The sequence below is a fragment of the Dipodomys ordii genome, unplaced genomic scaffold, assembly GCF_000151885.1.
Source record: "Dipodomys ordii isolate 6190 unplaced genomic scaffold, Dord_2.0 Scaffold3, whole genome shotgun sequence".
Lineage (NCBI taxonomy): Eukaryota > Metazoa > Chordata > Mammalia > Rodentia > Heteromyidae > Dipodomys > Dipodomys ordii.
Window position 1 is genome coordinate 35,341,213 of NW_012267219.1, and position 18,714 is coordinate 35,359,926.

At 39.5% G+C, this 18,714-nt stretch overlaps 1 protein-coding gene across 1 annotated transcript; it reads right to left on the minus strand.

Annotated features, from left to right (window-relative positions):
- Positions 1-1,979: 1,979 nt before the first annotated feature.
- Nfyb (nuclear transcription factor Y, beta) lies at positions 1,980-18,347 on the minus strand. The gene is made up of 8 exons (XM_013022377.1): positions 17,915-18,347; positions 16,980-17,047; positions 9,872-9,965; positions 8,231-8,361; positions 6,554-6,751; positions 3,843-3,924; positions 2,936-3,015; positions 1,980-2,540 (listed from the first exon to the last, which is right to left on the minus strand). The coding sequence occupies exons 3-8, from the start codon at positions 9,963-9,965 to the stop codon at positions 2,508-2,510; spliced, it is 618 nt and encodes a 205-aa protein (XP_012877831.1). The 5' UTR covers positions 16,980-17,047; positions 17,915-18,347; the 3' UTR covers positions 1,980-2,507.
- Between the last annotated feature and the right edge of the window lie 367 nt (positions 18,348-18,714).

The following is an 18,714-nucleotide window of genomic DNA, read 5'->3' on the forward strand; positions in this document are numbered from 1 at the left end:
GTAGTTTACTGGAGATGTCTCAAGGCCTTTCCTGCCTGAGCTGGCTTTGAACTGTGATCCTCAGATCTCAGCCTCTTGAGTAGTTAGGATTACAGGCATGCAGCTCCCAGCTGCTATAAGGGGCATGTTTTCAAAGAAAGGAAAACATTACAGATAGTTCACTATAGGAGGGAAAGAAATACAGTTTTAACACCATTATACTAAACTTCCCATTAGGGAAGTAGCACTTAAAAGTAAAATCATCTTGTCTGGTTGACACAAGCTACTTGAGTTGTCCCTTCTCCCAAGACTTAAGGCTAGAACCTACTTCTCTCCTAGATTTTCAAAAAGCTCTTATCTACAGAATTATAAAAAGCATTTTAGGAGTTCTGGGGGAGTAGTCATAACAAATGCATCACAGGCCAAGCACTAAGCCAACACACTCTCTCATCTCCATGAATGACAGTATACCCCAGACAAAGGCCAAGTTTGTTCCCCATATGAGGATAAAGACCATGCAAGCCAAAGCTGACCCAGTGTTACCTCATCTAGAATTTTAATTACTATTACTAGCAACTTGTTAAGTTTAAATTTTTGTTTTGGAATATACTAATTCAACATTTAAAACTGTTCCTTTTAATTCTCATAAAAACTCAATCTTAAAAGCGGTTTTTATAATAGAATGTAAGTCTGAAACCTAAGACCAGGTGCTTTTCATCAGCTACCTGGATCAAGTAAACGAGATTTCAAAATAGTATATATGTTAAGTATCAAAGCCCTAACATTCTGCATATCTGGTAACCCAGAAATTTTATCTCTAAAAATTTATTTCAAGAAAAGTCGTGAATATACACAAGAAATCGGTAAATGGCTGTTTGTAACTGTGAAAAGATATGTCCAGTAAATGATTAAATAAATTATGATTCAGTCATATAACACAATAAAAATAAAACCAGTAAAAATAATGCAGAAGACTATGCATGACCTGGGAAAGATGTTCACAATATATTGTTAAGTGAAAAAAGCAGGTTACAAAACAGTGTGCACAATATGAGCTCATTTTTATAAAAATATACATATTTAGCAAAGTAAAAGGACAAATGATATTTATCAAAATATTAACATTGGTTATTTCAACATAAAATGATGATTAGATTTTGCTCTGAACTACCCTCTCCTTTTTTATCCTATGTGTATTCTTCTCTAGTAAGATCACTTTTGAAAAGTGGATGGCAAGTGAGGGAGAACAGCCTTGGGACAGCCCACAGATGCCTCAAGGCTCCTTCTGGCCAAAGTGGATGTTTCTGGAAATTGCTTCTACCTTATACATTTGAATGTATATCTGACATCCACTTCCTTTCAAGAAAAATAGCCATTTCTGACACTCAAAAACAAAGACAAACCCTCAGGTTAATTATCAAAAAGAATAAATGAGAAAATACAAATCCTCACTTTTAAAAAAGGAACAGTCCAAGTACATACTACTAAATTATACAAAGTTGCATTATCTAAGATTTTTGTTTATTGCAGAGATGAAAACAGCACACTTAAAGAGGTGGAGGCTTCTTTTCCCACCATTCATTGCACTCACTCTGGTCTCTGGGTCACTCACTCACTCATGCCAAAATCTACACACAGTGATGATGTTCACTGTTCTTAGTTCCCAGGGTATTATAGGAAACCTGACATTTTAATTAAAAAATAAAATGAGTAAGGACATTTACTATCTGACTAAAAAAAATCCTCAGGAAGAGGACACGATAATACTTGAAGATGCTTTGGAAAACAAAAAGGGGAGAAACTGAAGAGTTCTAATACTCATAGTAACAAAACTCAGAAATGATTCTAGTGTTAACACAAGTTCCAGGCACAATGAACGGTGCAAACACTGCGAGTGGGCATCAAGTTTAAAGGGCAACTGATCTGCTTCTGAATTTACACTTCCTCAATTACATTTTTAAAAAAAATGTTGCTGCTGCTTAAGCTATGAATATTTTAACAAAAAAAAGTAATCTCAATAAATACAGCATATACTAAAAATCTAGCTAGGCTACCATGCACGATATTATATGGCCAAGACAAACTCAAATTTATAAGAAAGGCAACTTGCATTCAAAATGAGCTCTACCCTTCTATTTTTATTAAAAGGGCAAACATCATGAATTAACCCAGCTGCTTACTTGAATTACAAAATAACATGATTCAATATGAAAATAAGAAACTGTCTACAAATCTCTGACAGTAATAAATTGCAATATACAATGCATACAGGCGTCATACAGAGCAACAAACTCTCGTACAAAACAAAAATATTTTAATACCTTTAAAATCCAAATTTTTCTTTAAAATTATTCATGAAAAAGATTCTCAAGTCAGAATTAACACCTCAATTACTCAAGCATCAGGAAGCTACATTACAGCTACTTAATGTACAAAGAGACATCTTTTCACAGTCATCGCCCTCTACTGCCTCTGTTCCAGAACTGTACACTCGCTCCACTATGTACCTACTCCACCATATCTTCAGATCAGGAAAACTGAATTTGTTGAACTCCAGAGATCTAAGATCAGAAAATTAAAAAGTACATGGAATTAAAAAGAAGTATAAAACAACACATGTATTACAAATACTTGTGGAATAAAAATACTAAGTCTACTTGTTATCCTAGATCTCCACTCTCCCTCTGGCCACAGGAGCTACTTTAATAATTCCTTATGTAACTTCCTAGAAATCTCCTGTACAAATATTAAACACATGTAAATATAAATGGTCTGCACATATGCTGTGACCATTAAGGGAATTCTATACAATTTATAAAGAAGATGGAGATAGTAATACCCTTTTACTTTTATCAGGTCCTTAATAATAACAATACGATGTTAAAATTAATTTGTGAGGAAAAAACATCACTGAGTAGAATTTTTAAAACTTGAAAATACAAGGTTGGCGCTGTACCTGTTGATAAGACGTTGTGTAAACCATGACATTCTGTTGCTGACCATCTGCAGTTATTAAGCCAGCTGGCAACTGGTTAGCTAAGACAAAAGAGGAAAATGAGTGCATATACTTTCGTGGTCTGAACCTTAAGGTTTAAGGCCACCAATGTTTCATTACAATTCTACTACCACCAATACTACAATTTAGGTTAAATGATAAACTCTCAAAAATTTCTATTCAAAAACAATTTCCAAGCTCAGGAATAGCACCCAGACCTTGAGTTCAAACCCTATGACCAGTGAACACACACAGATACCCAAATCCCTAGAAGGTATTTTTTTCTACTGTGCTTTTCAATAGTCTGTATCTTCACATTTCTAAAGTGATTTTTAGCAACTGCTCATGTTTAGAAATCTGTTTATTTATGATTAGACAAGGCTTGGCCAGCAGAGACATAAAACTAGGCTGGAAGTTAGTCAGAACACCAGTGAAAGGCTGTCTTTTTAATTTTTTTTTTTTGGTCGGTTGTGGGGCTTTAACTCTGGGCCTGGGCACTGTCCCTGGGCTCTTAAGCTCAAGGTGAGCGCCCACCTCTTGAGCCATAGCACCACTTCCAGTTTTCTAGTGGTTTATTGGAGATAAGAGTCTCATGGACTTTCCTTCCCTGGGCTGGCTTTGAACCATGATCCTCAGATCTCAGCCTCCTGAGTAGCTAGGATTACAGGCGTGAGCCACTGGCGCCCGGCGAAAGGCTGTCTTGAGTTAAGATTTTTCTACATTATGCAGTGACTTCAAATGTTAGAGTTTGACTACGAAGAATCATTCAGAACGATGCTATGTCAAAATGTTCAGTGCAGACAGTCCTAAAGGACACTGCAGACATGCAGCATGGCATCACTTGTTGACAACACTATTTAATACTTACTAAATGCCTCCTCGGTGAGCTCCTCACTTAGTCCATCTGTGGCTGTAACTGCTCCTCCAATGCCCTTCTCTCCTTTCATAGCCTGAGAAAGGAAAGCGAACATACAAGCATCCAAATTTAACTTTGCCAGATGAGAATACTGCCTAAAACTAGGAGCTTCATTATAAATGTGAATTACAAATGAAGAGGCCGTACTAACTTTTTATCATTACAAGACAATGTTTTTAGTAATGACCAAGAAAATCTGAAGCATTTATGGATTTAAAAAAATAGATTATTGTGGGCTGGGAATATAGCTTAGTGTGGTAGAGCGCTTGCCTAGCATGCACGAAGCCCTGGGTTCGATTCCTCAGAACCACATAAACAGAAAAAGCCAGAAATGGCTCTGTGGCTCAAGTGGTAGAGTACTAGCCTTGAGCAAAGAAGATCAGGGACGGTGCCCAGGCCGCGTTCAAGCCCCAGGACTGGCCAAAAAAAAAAAAAAAAAGATTATTTTAATTCCACATCACATCAAAGGGATAACAGAACTCTATTTACAGAGTTGAAGTCTGTAACGTGTAAATCAACTTGCAGATCTACAAAGGATCCAAGTTATATAGCTCACTGACACATACAGACACAGACATTCTTATTCCTCAGCCAACTGGAAAGCAGCAAGTTTAACTTTAAAATTCCTAAATTACAGTTTGGACCACTAAAGTGCCATCTATTCAAAGTTTTTACGATACTGAAGGTTTAGAAAGGTATTGTGAGGGGCTGGGAATATGGCTTAGTGGTAAGAGTGCTTGCCTAGCATGCATGAAGCCCTGGGTTTGATTCCTCAGTACCACATAAACAGAAAAAGCCAGAAATGGTGCTGTGGCACAAGTCGTAGAGCACTAGCCTGAAGTAAAGAAGCTCAGGGACAGTGCCCAGGACCTGAGTACAAGTCCCAGGACTGGTAAAAAAAGGAAAAAAAGAAAGGTATTGTGGTACATTTACACATTCTCTCCTAGCTTTAATAGTTCTGTGAAAACAACTCTACCATTAAAGATATTCAGAATGTATTCAAAGGAATATGAATCTAACAACCAAGTTGAAGTATAGAAATAAGACGTGACCTCAATTCATTTCACAAAATTATACCCATAGGCAAAGATAACCCAATAGGAAATATAGAAGAATTGAATCAACAATAAATAAGGGCAATGGTTATAATTTTCTCATTTTATTTTTTAAAAAGTCTTGGGTTCAGGCTGGGAAGGTATCTCAGTGGTAGAGTGCTTGCCTTGCATGCATGAGGCCCTGGGTTCGATTCTTTAGCACCACATAAGCAGAAAAAGATGGAAGTGGCGCTGTGGCTTAAGTGGTAGAGCACTAGCCTTAAGCTGAAGAGCTGAGGGACAGCGCCCAGGCCCAGAGTTCAGGCTCCATGACCAACAACAACAACAAAAAATAGTAATAATAGCAAAAGGTAATTCTGAATATTGACTATTATTCAGTTAGTCCACAAAGTAAGTCTAGGGTGAAGGTGAGATTAGCCTCACTTTACAGAGGAGGAAAACAAGGCCTCAAGTACTTAAATATTCTGACCAATGTCATGGAATTCACAGGTAGTCTCCAACTAGCCTGAATCCACAATCCCTTTAATCACTTTAACTATGCTATAGACAGTAATAAATAAAAGAAGCCAGGTGTTTGTGGCTCACATCTGTGGATCTGGCCTGGACAGAAAATTCCTAATACCCTTCTTAACAAAGAGCTGGGTGCATTGGCTTGTCCTAGCTAGCATGGGAAGCCTAAAGTAGGCAGATGGCTAATAGTGCTGGAGCAGGAAGGGAGACACTATCTCAAAATGTCCAGTGCAAAATGGGATGGAAGCCTGGCTCAGTGGTAAACCACCCACAAAGCTAGCTCAAGACCTTGAATTCAACCCAATTCAGCCTAAAATTAAGTAAGAATTTAAGAGAAGGTTTGTTTAGTTTTTGGAGTGCCAAGGATGAATGTAGGGTCTTACACATTGTAGGCAAACACCAAGGTATATCCTCAGCCCTATGGTTTGCTATTTAAGTACTATAATTTAGGAAATTAAGTACTACTACAGGGAAATTTTACATCATTTATTACAAAATAAAAAGGTTTAGACAAGTACTGGTGGCTCACATATATAATCCTAGCTACTTGAGAGGTTGAGATTCAGAGGATCACAGTTCAAAGCCAGCTCATAAAAGTATAACCAAGTTCATGACATTCTACAGCAACCAATAAACTAGGCATGGTGCCACACACCTATTATCCCAGCTTCAAGGGAAGCACACACCTGAGCAGTGATGTGTGCCTGTCATCCCTGGAAACACAGGCAAGCACTTTTAGGAAGACCAGTGCTCAGGCTTGATCAGAAGCACAAGTGGTAGACTTAATTCCAAGTATTGCCATCTGGCCTCCCTTCTCCCACCAAAAAAAAAAAAAAAAAAAAAGTCCAAAGCCCAAGCTGGGTGCGGGTGGCTCACCCCTATAATCCTAGCTACTCAGATGATATCTGAGGATCACAGTTTGAAGCCAGCCTGGGCAGGAAAGTCCACAAGACGCTTATCTCTAATTAATCACAGAAAAAGCTGGAAGTGGTAGAACGCTAGCCTTGAGCAAAAAGAACTCAGAGACAACACCCAGGCCCAGAGTTCAAGCTCCAGGATAGACCAAAAAGAAAAAAGCTCAGAAGACATTTTCCTTACCTCCCTGAATTTCTGAAGGTACAATTTCAGAGGCTCCACATAACTGTCGAAGCCTAAAGTGGACATGGCAAAAAGAATATCTTCCCCATTGATTGTCTTCCGCTTCTCTTGATGGCATCTTTCACTTGCTTCCGATGTTATAAAGCTGATGAATTCACTTACACATTCTTGAACACATTCTTTGGCATCTTTTGCAATCTGAGGAAAACAAAACCATCACCTTCTTGACATCTGCCAAAGTAAAAGGCTATCCCAAAGAGCACATCTTCCAGCTTGTAACAGTGAACTTTTAATCCCTTAAATATATGCTAATAACATTAACACAATGGGGGCTGACACAATTCCAACTCCCAGAATCAGAATCAGGGTAAGTAGTCAATGACAACAGAGGAGTTTCAACCATTGATAGGAAACAGATATAACTGCACTTAAGTAAGACTTGGGAAGGATGGATTTTTTTTTTCTTAACCACTTAAATTTGTTGAAAAGTTTGCCTCAAGAATTGTACACCTACCACCTCATTATAAAAACATTTTTCACTGGAGGGTCCGAGAGTGAAACCTACTGTGCCAAGCTGCAGAGCCACTTACACTCAAACTACTGGTGTTCTCCTCCATGCCTACTTTTTACACTGGGCCAAGTGAGCGTGATAGTCAAACTAAGGAATGCCAGCCAAATATATAATTTTAGCCACACTAAAAGAAAAACAAAACAAAACACCAAAAAAAATGGTAAATGAAGTTAAGGTTTTTGTTGGGCACTGGTGGCTCACATCTGTAATCTTTGCTACCGTATCTCCAAAAAAAGCTAAAAAGTTAGTGGTAATCAAGTGGTAGAGTGCCAGCCTTCAGCAAAAAAGCTAAGGGACAGAACACAGAGTTAATTGGAAGTCACTCTGCCCATCATTCAGCTTTCTTTCTACAGTCAACATGCCTAGGTACTTTGTGCTGCAGGAGAACCCGGAATTCAGGCCCCAGTACATATCCATTCAAACAAATCAAATTTCAGTTGTAGTCACATGTGGCTAGTGGCTTTGGTACTAAATAGTACAGGCCTAAACACTTTAAACCATATTCAAAACATGTACCTTTTTCTCTACAAATAAGCAAAACCTTTCTCCAACTGGAATGTACAGGCTTACTGATGTCTTTTCATAGTGTATTTATTTGCAAACCATATGACTTTCAAAACAGCATTTATAAAAATGATAGGAAAGGAAACTCAATATAATACAAAAGAGAATTTTAAACTCAAAGTGATGAATTTTAAAAAGACGAAACTCATAAAAAATGCCAGTTGAAATGTATGTTGACGCCTGTAATTGTTTACAAATACTAGGATTCTTTTTTTAAAAATTTTACTGTAATTATCTGTCCAATCTAACTTAATTTTGCCTATACAGTGAATTGCAACTTCAAATACCCAAACCTGGGAAGTTTGACAACTGTACCTACCTTAAAGAATATTCTTAATTCTATTTTATCTACTTCCAATGAAAAGAGATGGGGGGCTTACGAGGACAAAGCAGATCAGAAAACGGAACATTCTTTCATAACTAAGTAGGTTAGAAATAAGAAAGGCTGAACAATTGGAAATCAGTAGCTAACTACTGGTTCAAATGTGGATTCATGTAGTTTTATACATGCAACAAACCTAGTGAAATTCGCTCTACATTACCTTTCCTGTTTGAGGTATGGCATTTTTCATTATCCTAGCCACATTTGCAATGGGAAGATAGATATCTTGTTCTCTGAAACTTTCTTTTGAACCATTGGTATCTTCATGATCATTCATGCTGTCCTCAGTATCTAAAGAAATAAAGAAATTAGGCTTAAAGACTCATAATTCTTACTTCAACATAGAAAGGACTCTCTGAAATGATCTGCAGCTCATTTTCTACTGCTTTTGAGGGGTTGAGATGGCAAGTCTTTGCACAGCTCTCTCAGGGCTGTTCATTAATTCCCAATGCACTGCGTGCAGTCCCTTCATCTTCAGCCATGCCCACTGAAACCCTGCCCCCCCTCCAGCTGCAGACCTGAGGTAACAGCCCCTTACCTTAGCACCTTTAAAAGTGACCTTGCCTTTAATACAATACTACACTGCTTCTCTGTGCCTTTTCTCTGAAACATCTTATTTCTTCTTTTCACTTCTCATTTCCCTTATTAGATTTTTGATCTATGTTGCTAGGGGTCAGTTTTGTGTGTTCTATGGTTTGGTACAGCACCTTCCCTACAGTATTCATTGCCTTAGTTGTAAAGCTCAGACTATAACCTATAGCTCTTTGAATACTGCTAGATTAAGAGGTTGTATACATCTCTAAGGCCAAGTTTATATAAAGTTACTAAGTTCATATAAAATCCTATAAAAAAGGTAAAACTAGACTTGATTATTACTGACCCAGTTAGATTATTAACATAGTTTTCTAAACAAAGCTAATAGCAATGAGTAATTCAAATTTTCTTACAAAATCCAAAATTTAAATTAGATTTAAATATAACTGAAGCTTTCACAGGTACCAATAGTGACTATTATGACTAAGTACAGGACTTACAAGTTCACTTTTTACACATATTAAGGCATTTGCTGTTTAAAATGGTATCATCTAAACTAAATGAGTATCTACTTTAAGATGTATAGTAATCTAGTCACAATTCCTTATAGAACTCTGTCTTAATTTTTTAATCAAAATGTTGCAAATGCAAACTGCCATTCTAGTACCTGGTATAGTCTAACATTAATACTCAATGGGGGAAAAAAAGTTTGTTCTAAAAACAAGAAATATAAGCCAGGCAGGAGGCTGAGATCTAAGGATCACAGTTCAAAGCCAGCCCAGGCAGGAAAATCCCCATGAGACTCTTACCTCCAATAAACTACTCAAAAAAGCTGGAAGTGGCGCTGTGGTTCAAGTAGTAGAGCACTAGCCTTGAGCACAAAGAGGCTCAGGTCCAGTACCCAGGCCCTGAGCTTAAGCCCTAGGACTGGCAAAAAAAAAAAGAGAAAGAACTAGAAATATAATAGCAACTTAACTCACCCTTTGAGGAACTATTTACTGAATTAACTAAGAATTTCTCATGTGTAATATTTAAAATAGGAAGTCAGTGATAAGTCAGTACATATTTTTTTAAGTAAACTTTATAGTAGAAACCTCTTCTAGGACTCATACTATTTCTAATAAAAATTAGTTTGTAGATTTCAGTGAACTGTGACATGAAATTGCTAAATTTCCTGTATAAAGTGACCTAGAGAATTGTATGAATAAATGTCCACTTTCTAATTTGCTCCTATGCACACACTTGGTTCCAGTCACAGCTTTCTTACCGTCATGAGGCTGAATAACATAGTGACTTCCTCCAATATAGTCGGCAGAAATCCCAAGTTGAGAAGCATCTGTTGTAGAACTGTCGCCATCCATCTAGAAAGGAAGAAAGCTTTTCAGTGCTCAGGAAAAGCTGTACTAAAGCCAACAGATTCAGTGTTCATAAAACTTACAGGATGGGTCCTTGCATTTTTTCATAGCTTTAAAGGAATCATTTCTATTTCTCCACTTCAAACTTTTCAATAATTTGCCAACGAGTCAATCTTAAGTGACAAGCATAAAGCTAAAAATGAAACGATAACTAAAGAATGTACTACTTTCTTTCCAACTGCCTAATCCTCAAATGTATAGTACAGGCTACCCTGACTTTATAACCTCATTTATCCTGGGAATGCTAAGCAGAGCCAAAATAGGGTTCGTAGTTAATTTTTAAGACAAGGTCTAGCTAGGTAGTGCAGGCTGGCCTTGAGTTCATGATCTTCCCTGAGGGCTGGGGTGAAGGCAGGCACACTGGGCTTTCCATTTTAAATAAGTCTCTGATTATTCAATGGTCAAAAGTTAATTTTCACCAGCCGCTGGAAGCTCACACCTATAATCCTACCTACTCAGGAGGGTTGAGATCTGAGAATCATGGTTTGAAGCCAGCCTGGGCAGGAAAGTCTGTGAGACTCTTACCTCCAGTTAATCACGGAAAAGGCCGGAAGTGGCACTTTGGCTCAAGTGGTAGAATGCTAGCCTTGAGCAAATGGAGCTCAAGGACAGTGCCCAGGCCCAGAGTACAAGCCCCAAAACGGGCAAAAAATAATTTTTTCTTTTCCCCCATAAATGTTCAGTTCTTTAAAGACAAAAGGAAAAGAAGCATCTGGGAACCCATATATAAAGAAAAAAATATAACCATAGACAAGAATGAGAGTTACTATGACTGTTTGCTTGTCTGTGGTGGTCCTGGGGTTTGAATTCAGGGTCTTACACTTGCTAGGAGGTGCTCTACCACTGAACCATGCCTCTACTCCTTTTTATAAAGATGTTAAAAGAAGTTTACTTGATTAATTTAAGTGCTAAAAGAATTCCATGAAGGAAAATCTGGAAAAAGTGAACCATAAGCTTTGAACTGGCTCTATTCCATTACATTAGCAGCAGACAGATCCTGGAAGGCATCTGCTTTGCAAATACTACTACTCGAAACAATATGCAACTAGTTCCTTGTGAGAAGAAGTTAAAACATGCATTTCCTGAATAAAAAATATAGCAGAGATGAAGTACAAATTATACCTGCTTTCGGGCCAAACAAGAGATGTCTGACTCTGAATGTTTATTAAAGCCTAGAACATATCACAGGGTTTTTATTATTAATAGCAATATTTCAGTCCTTGTATAACACAAGTCTTCTCCATCTTGGCTGGATTTTTATCTAATTCTCAAAGTACTGGGCTAGTTTCCAAGTTTTCAATAACCTGACACTTCTCTCAAGCATCTGTTGATTTTGATAGCTAATTGAAGATATAGATACATTCCTGTCTCTTAGCTAGCTGTTTTGAGGGGGTAGAAAAATAGAAATTAAGCCAGGCACTGGTGGCTCAAGCCTGTAATCCTAGCTACTCAGGAGGCTGAGATCTGAAGATCACAGTTCAAAGCCAGCCTGGGCAGGGAAGTTCCTAAGACTCTTATCTCCAATAAACCACTAGAAAACCAGAAATGGCGCTGTAGCTCAAGCGGCAGAGCCCTCGCCTTTAGCTAAAGAGCGCAAGGACAGCGCCCAAGCCCAGAGTTCAAGCCCCACGACCAACCAAAAAAAAATAGAAATTACATGCCTTTAACAATTTATAAAAGCACAGGGAACTTATGTGTTCAGTGACTTTGTAGTGGCCTGGCAGAGGTTAACAAATCAGTAAGTTGACTCTGATTCTCTATTAACTCTCTGCAAACAAGCATCCCTACCCTCACCATCTCCAAAGAAAGCTGTAATCTTAAACTAATACAGCTGAATGCAAATCATTGCCCAGACATAAAGTGTACTTTTTGATCCTGAAAGGTTAAAAAGGCCCTGAGACTGCAGCCTTACATGCACACAGTGGTGGACGTACTCGCCACCAAGGAATAGTCCGTGAAGATGGCTAAGCACTCATCTTTACAGTGACCGAAGGAGAGTTCAGGTTCAGGAGATGGGACAGAAGTGTTTCAGAACCTACAACTAGAAACAAATCTTTTTCCTGGGGGGAGAAAAGCCAATACAGAAATTCTTTGATAAATGAGTGTCTACAGGATATCCTTCTTTTAAAAATTAGCTGATGAACAAGGCACTGTTCAAATAATCAGGTGGATTCAGGAGATTAACTCCTGAATTAACATAAAATGTGATACAAAGATGCTAAGACAAAATCATACATTACCAGCAAGATTACTGTTTGATTAATATCAGTAGCTCCTTGTAAACCTGAAGGTATTTCAGAATTGTCAGAATTAAATGACAAGTAAAAGGCTGCTAAGACAGTGCTTGACGTTCTGTGTACCCCACTCTCCCTATCATTCTCCTCTGAAGTTGCCTATCTCTTGCTTAAGTCTTAGGTCTCTCTGTTCTCCAAGTTTTAGCTCTTCTGTCACTTCACACCTTCTGTTCCTTTCCTCTATCTTTCTACAATCAACTCTCACACAGATTTTAAGACCAACATTCCCACCCCCCCCCATATCCTGCTGGAATCTTTTCCCTATTCTACAATTCAAAAATGACTGTTGACTTCTTGAAGTCTCATGGCACTAAAAAATTTATTCCACAAACCAGCCTAACCTTTGACTCATATACTATGCTAGCCATAAGGAATGGTGGGAAAAACCTGTTCGATCCATTTTAAAGGTTTTTCTTTCTAGGTCTGTTTAACATCTTGTACAAAAATTTGTGAAACAGAAAATACCTTTTCCTAAGTGGATATTTAGTATTTAACAGGTCCATGTCAATAAAGTAGATAAGACCTGTGCTGTCATCATGCAGAAGAAAAATAAATGTTACATAACCTGGGAAACAGGGTGAGGGGGCAGAGAGTGCTGTCTACTGGTGCTCACAGGACAGGGCTCTGGAATCCAATTGCTTGGTTTGAATTTCCTACTGCTTTTTGGTCATGAGACATTAAAAAGGACTTAATCTCACAGGGCTTCTTTATAGGGTAAGAAATAATCCAAGTAAACACTAGGTATATATTATACATAGCTATTAAGTAATTACAAATAGATTAACTGGACTGGAGAACCCATGCAATGTTACAGTAGGAAACAACATTTTAAGTGAGACTGAAAAATGAACACAAGTAAGGGGGGGAAAGGATGAAAACAATGTTCCAGACAGAGGGGACAGGGGAATATAGTACCAGGACTAGCACAAACTAAATGGCGACCACATCAGGCGATGCCTTGTAGACAAGAGCAAATCAAGAGAAACTTTAGGTAAGGAATACAAACCAGATTTGTGTGTGCTGGTCCTGGGGCTTGAAATCAGAGCCTAGGCACAGTGCCTGAGCCTTTGTATCTTAGGCTAGTGGTCTACCACTTGAACCATGGCTCCACTTCCAGCTTTTTTGATGGTTAGCTGGAGGTAAGAGTCTCATGGACTTTCTTGCCCATGATCCTCAGATTTCAGCCTCCTCAGTACCTAGGATTACAGGAATGAGTCACTGATGCCCAGCTAGATTTTTTAATTACTTCAACCAATACCGAATTCTATTTAGGGCAGAGAATGACCTGGAGGGGAGCAGGAACAGAGGCAGAAGACTGGCAGGATTTAGAACACTACTGTTAAGGACATGAATTCAGGCAAGGTGATCATTGTTGCAGCATCTGCTCTGGTGCTATAGCTCTGGAAATCATGAGAACCAGTGAGAGTAGAAAGCTTTTTTTTTTTTTTTTTTTGGGTCCGGTGGTGGGTCTGAACTCTGGGCCTGGGCGCTGTCCCTCAGCTCTTCAGCTCAAGGCTAGCGCTCTACCACTTGAGCCACAGCGCCACTTCTGGCTTTTTTCTTTTTGCTTATGTGGTGCTGAGGAATCAAACCCAGGGCCTCCTCAAGGCTAGCGCTCTACCACTTGAGCCACAGCGCCACTTCTGGCTTTTTTCTTTTTGCTTATGTGGTGCTGAGGAATCAAACCCAGGGCCTCGAGCATGCAAGGCAAGTGCTCTACCACTGAGCCACCTTCCCAGCCCCAGTAGAAAGCTTTTTAAGAGGTTAGATCAATAAGACTTAGTGCCTGGCTAGCTAAAAGCCCCAGGAAGGATCAAGGATAATACTGGTATTCTCTCTTGGGGAGAAACAGATTAACTGTCACTGCAGACAACAGGAAAGTAACAGAAGTATTGGGCAACAGAGGACACAACTAACATTGGTGACCATGAACCTACAAAGGTACTGATTGATTTAGTTGTGACACCTATAGGTCTGGTGTCAGAACAGAGAGGCTGAAGTGTTGGATTACATCCAGGCAACAAAGGAGAAGAGAAGGTAAGAGAAAAAGGTTCAGGTGAAGGGGAACTGGTAAGCATGGACAAATGCAGGTAAATCTCATTAAATTAATTCAAATGGCAGGACTACTTCAGGTCAGATGAACTGATGGCACTGTTCTCTAAAAGGTTATAGGGAATAAATGGCCAGCTGGCTAATGCAAGTATTAAACACAAGTATTTTAAACTATGCTAGTAATTTGTTGTGCTTATGTACAATGCTGTTCTCTTTAATGTGTCTACATTTATTGGACAATTCCTAAATTTCTCATGACCTGGTGCAGAAAATAAGAAAACTGGAGCATAGAGGTTTTATAGAGTAAGTGGTGCTGAAATCTTGCACTTGTTGGTGAGTACTTCACAGAACACCTTCCTGGTAGTTTTCCCTGTAGTTCTCTAGCTGAATTTGCCCCCTCTAAGATCTAAAAGCACCACGAGTCTTGTCTCAAACAAGCCCAACACACTCAGCACTGCAGTTAGAAATGCTGGCTCTGAAACGTGGCTCCACATACTGGTTATGTCTGTGAAAAAGTAGCAGCTTTGTTGGGTTTCATCAGCTTCCTCATTTTTGAAATGAAGAAAGAATGTAAGAAGTTATTGTATAGGAAACACTTAGTGATGTACGTAACACACAGTGATGACAACTCACTCAGCACATTAGCTCAGTCCTTCCAACAGTTTTGGTTCTTTTCAAGCACAGTTGTTTTTTTTTTTTTTCCCTCTCTCACACAACTTACGCTTTTACATCTCTCTAGATCACATTTCTTTTATGTCTTTGAGGATAAGAAATCATAGATTCCTGACCTGGAAATGTGGCAGAGTGCTTGCCTAGCACGCATAAAGCCCTGGGTTCAATTCCTCAGTATCACATAAACAGAAAAAGCTGGAAGTGGTGCTGTGGCTCAAGTAGTAGAATGCTAGCCTTGAGGAAAAAGACTTCAGGGACAGTGCCTAGGCCCTGAGTTCAAGCCCAGGACTGGCCAAAAAAAACAAAGAGAAAGTTATCATACACTCCTTATCTCTAATGTATCTGTACTCTCCCTTAAGCAAGCTTAGTTTTCTCATTACACATGTAGCAGTGCATGTACATATTTAAAACCTTTCTACCACACACCCTGTGTGGCTAACCATTTCCACTGTGACCCAATCTTCACACACCTCTCCTTCCCATTTAAACTCTGATACCTTTCAATTCTATCCTGACACTGAGACCACACTACAAGGTGCCAACAATCTTTGTAGTGTGGCCAGCTACTGCTAGCCCCACATCTGTGCTTCAAGTCCTCTTTTCCTCTGACTTCCAAAGCAATCATCTTGCCTGGCCTATTCTCTTCCCTATCCTATAATTGTTTGTTTCAATCTACTGTTGTTTTTGCTTTCTTCCATTACACTGTTAATGAGCTCATTAAATATCACCTCTAAACTCATAAATACCACATCTACCACCACTATGTTGCCAGCCACATAAGCCACTATCACTGCACACTTCAGCTACTGGAAAGTAAAATTCACTGGGTATCCCTGAAGTAGGCGAGGGAAACCTTGTTTGCACTGATGCAGCCCCCACCCTCTACTCTTCAAGAAGGGAGGGATTAGGTCATTCTCCAGGCTCCACCACAGGCTCTACCTCTTGGAAAACGACCCTTCCTTTTCTACTGGATTACCACTAGCCCAGCTGAATTTACTATGTTAAGACAAAGCCACTCACGGCAACACTACCTTACCAATTCTGGAAGCTATTCTACTGGTTCCTGAAGGACTTTTGCATTAAATTCAATCCTTAATTCTCACAGCTTTAAGAAACAACTTCTGGGGCTGGGAAGGTGGCTCAGTGGTAGAGCACTTGCCTTACATGCATGAGGCCCTGGGTTCCATTTCTCAGCACCACATAAGCAAAAAGAAAAAAGCCAGAAGTGGCGCTGTGGCTCTTCAGCCTTGAGCTGAAGAGCTGAGGGACAGCGCCCAGACCCAGAGTTCAGGCCCAATGACCGGACCCAAAAAAAAAAGAAAGAAACAACTTGTTTCTAACTCTTCTCTGTCGACTAGAATGTACCCTACAATTAGAATTACCTTTGTAGGGATCACCTGTGGAGATCTTTCAAGAGTGAAGCAATCACAGAAATTGTGACATGCCTGAGGTCACAGCTAGAGTGGAAGAGTCAGAACTAAATATCCAGCTGGGCCATGTGGTATCACTTCTCTTTATTGAGAAATGTCAGTATGAACAAAATCCCTCTAACTCGAAGCTCTAACCCAAAGTGACTAACTCAACTCCAGGCCAAAGCTTTGGGATGACGCCCTCCACTAATCCAAATCCTACCCAGCCTTTAGACTGCTGAGGCTCACCAGCTCCCTCCTCTCCTCTCCTTTTCCCTTGTGCATAAGTTTGACTTAAGACCCCACCAGCTCTATAGCCAGCCTGGGACAGGCTTTTTATCTTGTGACCTCAGCAGTCTTTAGATTCCCACAAACCAGTTAAGTGTGCAGGTAACTAAGAGTGAGGAATGAGTGGAGGGATTTGTCTAAACTGAAGGACATTCCTGTTATCAGCATCTCCAGTGCATCAGCTATCATTTTGTTTCCAGCCAATTACTCTTTGTATCAAATTAAAAATGGTAAAACATACTTACGGTAATGAAATACTGTCAGAACAGTGTTGTCAGTGGCACTTAACAACTGTCTAAAAACGTGTCTCAACCTAAAAAATAAACATCTATTAATAAAATGTAGAACCAATAACCTTTCTTTTCAGTAAATTTATTATCGCCAATCATCATGGGCTTTGAACTCAGAGTCTGGGTCCTGTCCCTAAGCTTCTTTTACTCAAGGCTAGCACTTCTTACCACTTGAGCCATAGTTCCACTTAAGGCTTTTTGGTGGTTAATTGGAGATAAAGCCTATCACAGACTTTCCTGCCCTGGCTGGCTTTGAACGGCAATACTCAGATCTTAGCCTCCTGAGTAGCTAGGATTATAAAAGTGAGCTACCAGCACCAGCTCTAGTAAATTTATTAAAGGGGACACAATTTACTGTCTAGCCTTAGTCAATGGAATGTAAAAAACAGGCACCCAAAGTTTGAAGTGGAAGATTTATTTGGAGAACTTACAAAAAAAGTTAATTTCATGGAGAATGAGAAAACTGCTTTCCCAACATAACCATGAATTTATTTCATCATAAAAAGGTCCACCATAAGACATGATGAAAAGTTTATCACAGAAACAAATTACTAGACTGAAATTACTTGAAACATTAACACCCAAGGCACAAACACCCCCACTATCAACCTAATTTTTGAGGTTATTTCTCCTAATGGTTTTCAAAGTGAAAGTCAGACCCAAAAAAAGGAATAAAAATTTCTCTTTTAAATTGAATAACTTATGCTGGAAAGAAGACACATGATGCTTACCAAAACAAAACCCCACAATCTATTTTCTCTTTTTTGTAATTTTGACTAACATTACACTTCAGTCTCACTACAAGGTACAGATGATTACTAGTTACAATACTAGTACTAGTTACAATACTACATCCTTTATTTTTTATTTTTATTGAGGCAGGGTCTCACTTTGAAGCTCAAACTGGCCTGGAACTTGGAAACCTCCTTCGTCAGCCTCCGCAGTGCTGGGGATTAGAAATGTAGACCACAAGGGCCTACCAGTCTTCATTTGTCCTATGTACTTTTCCTTTTCTCAAGTTAAAAAAAAAATAGAGAGGAATGGGGAGAGTGATTCGAAAACACATCCTTTCAGCGTTAATTTTACAAGAAGTAAGGGTTTACATTCAAGCATAAATAGCAGGGGAAAAAATTATAGCCTTTGAACTAAAACTTTAAAATGCCATTAAGGGTCCAGGCAGCAAAGACGGCCTGACATCAGCTATAATCTTAAAAGTAATTGCTTAGGTTTCTGAATCATTGCTAAATCCCAACTACCCAGAAAAATTGCTTCCTCGCACCTCAAAAAAAAAAAAAGTTAGGGCAGCTTTGGGGGGGGGGGGAATCTCACAACACGTCATAGGGACGTGTTTATTTGTTTACCTATTCATTTACCCCGCTTAGAAGGGCAGGGGTGAGAGGTGCGAGCCGTCCTGCACAATCCCCCGTTATCTGACTACATTCAACATGGAAAACACAAAACTACCCGCAGCCTCCTCCCGTGGTGTGCCTTTCTTACACGCGGAGTACACGCACACGCCCGGGGGAAGGCACACATCTGCTTCGGGTTTGAGACACGCAAATGCGCATCCAAAGAGCGGTGAAGCCCCTGCTCCAGCCTCCCTGGCTCGGCACCGACCCGCAGCGCTCCGGCCGGGCATCGCCTTCCCCGAGGCTGCGAGCGAGCGGCCGCCGGCAGCAGCTCACCGCCC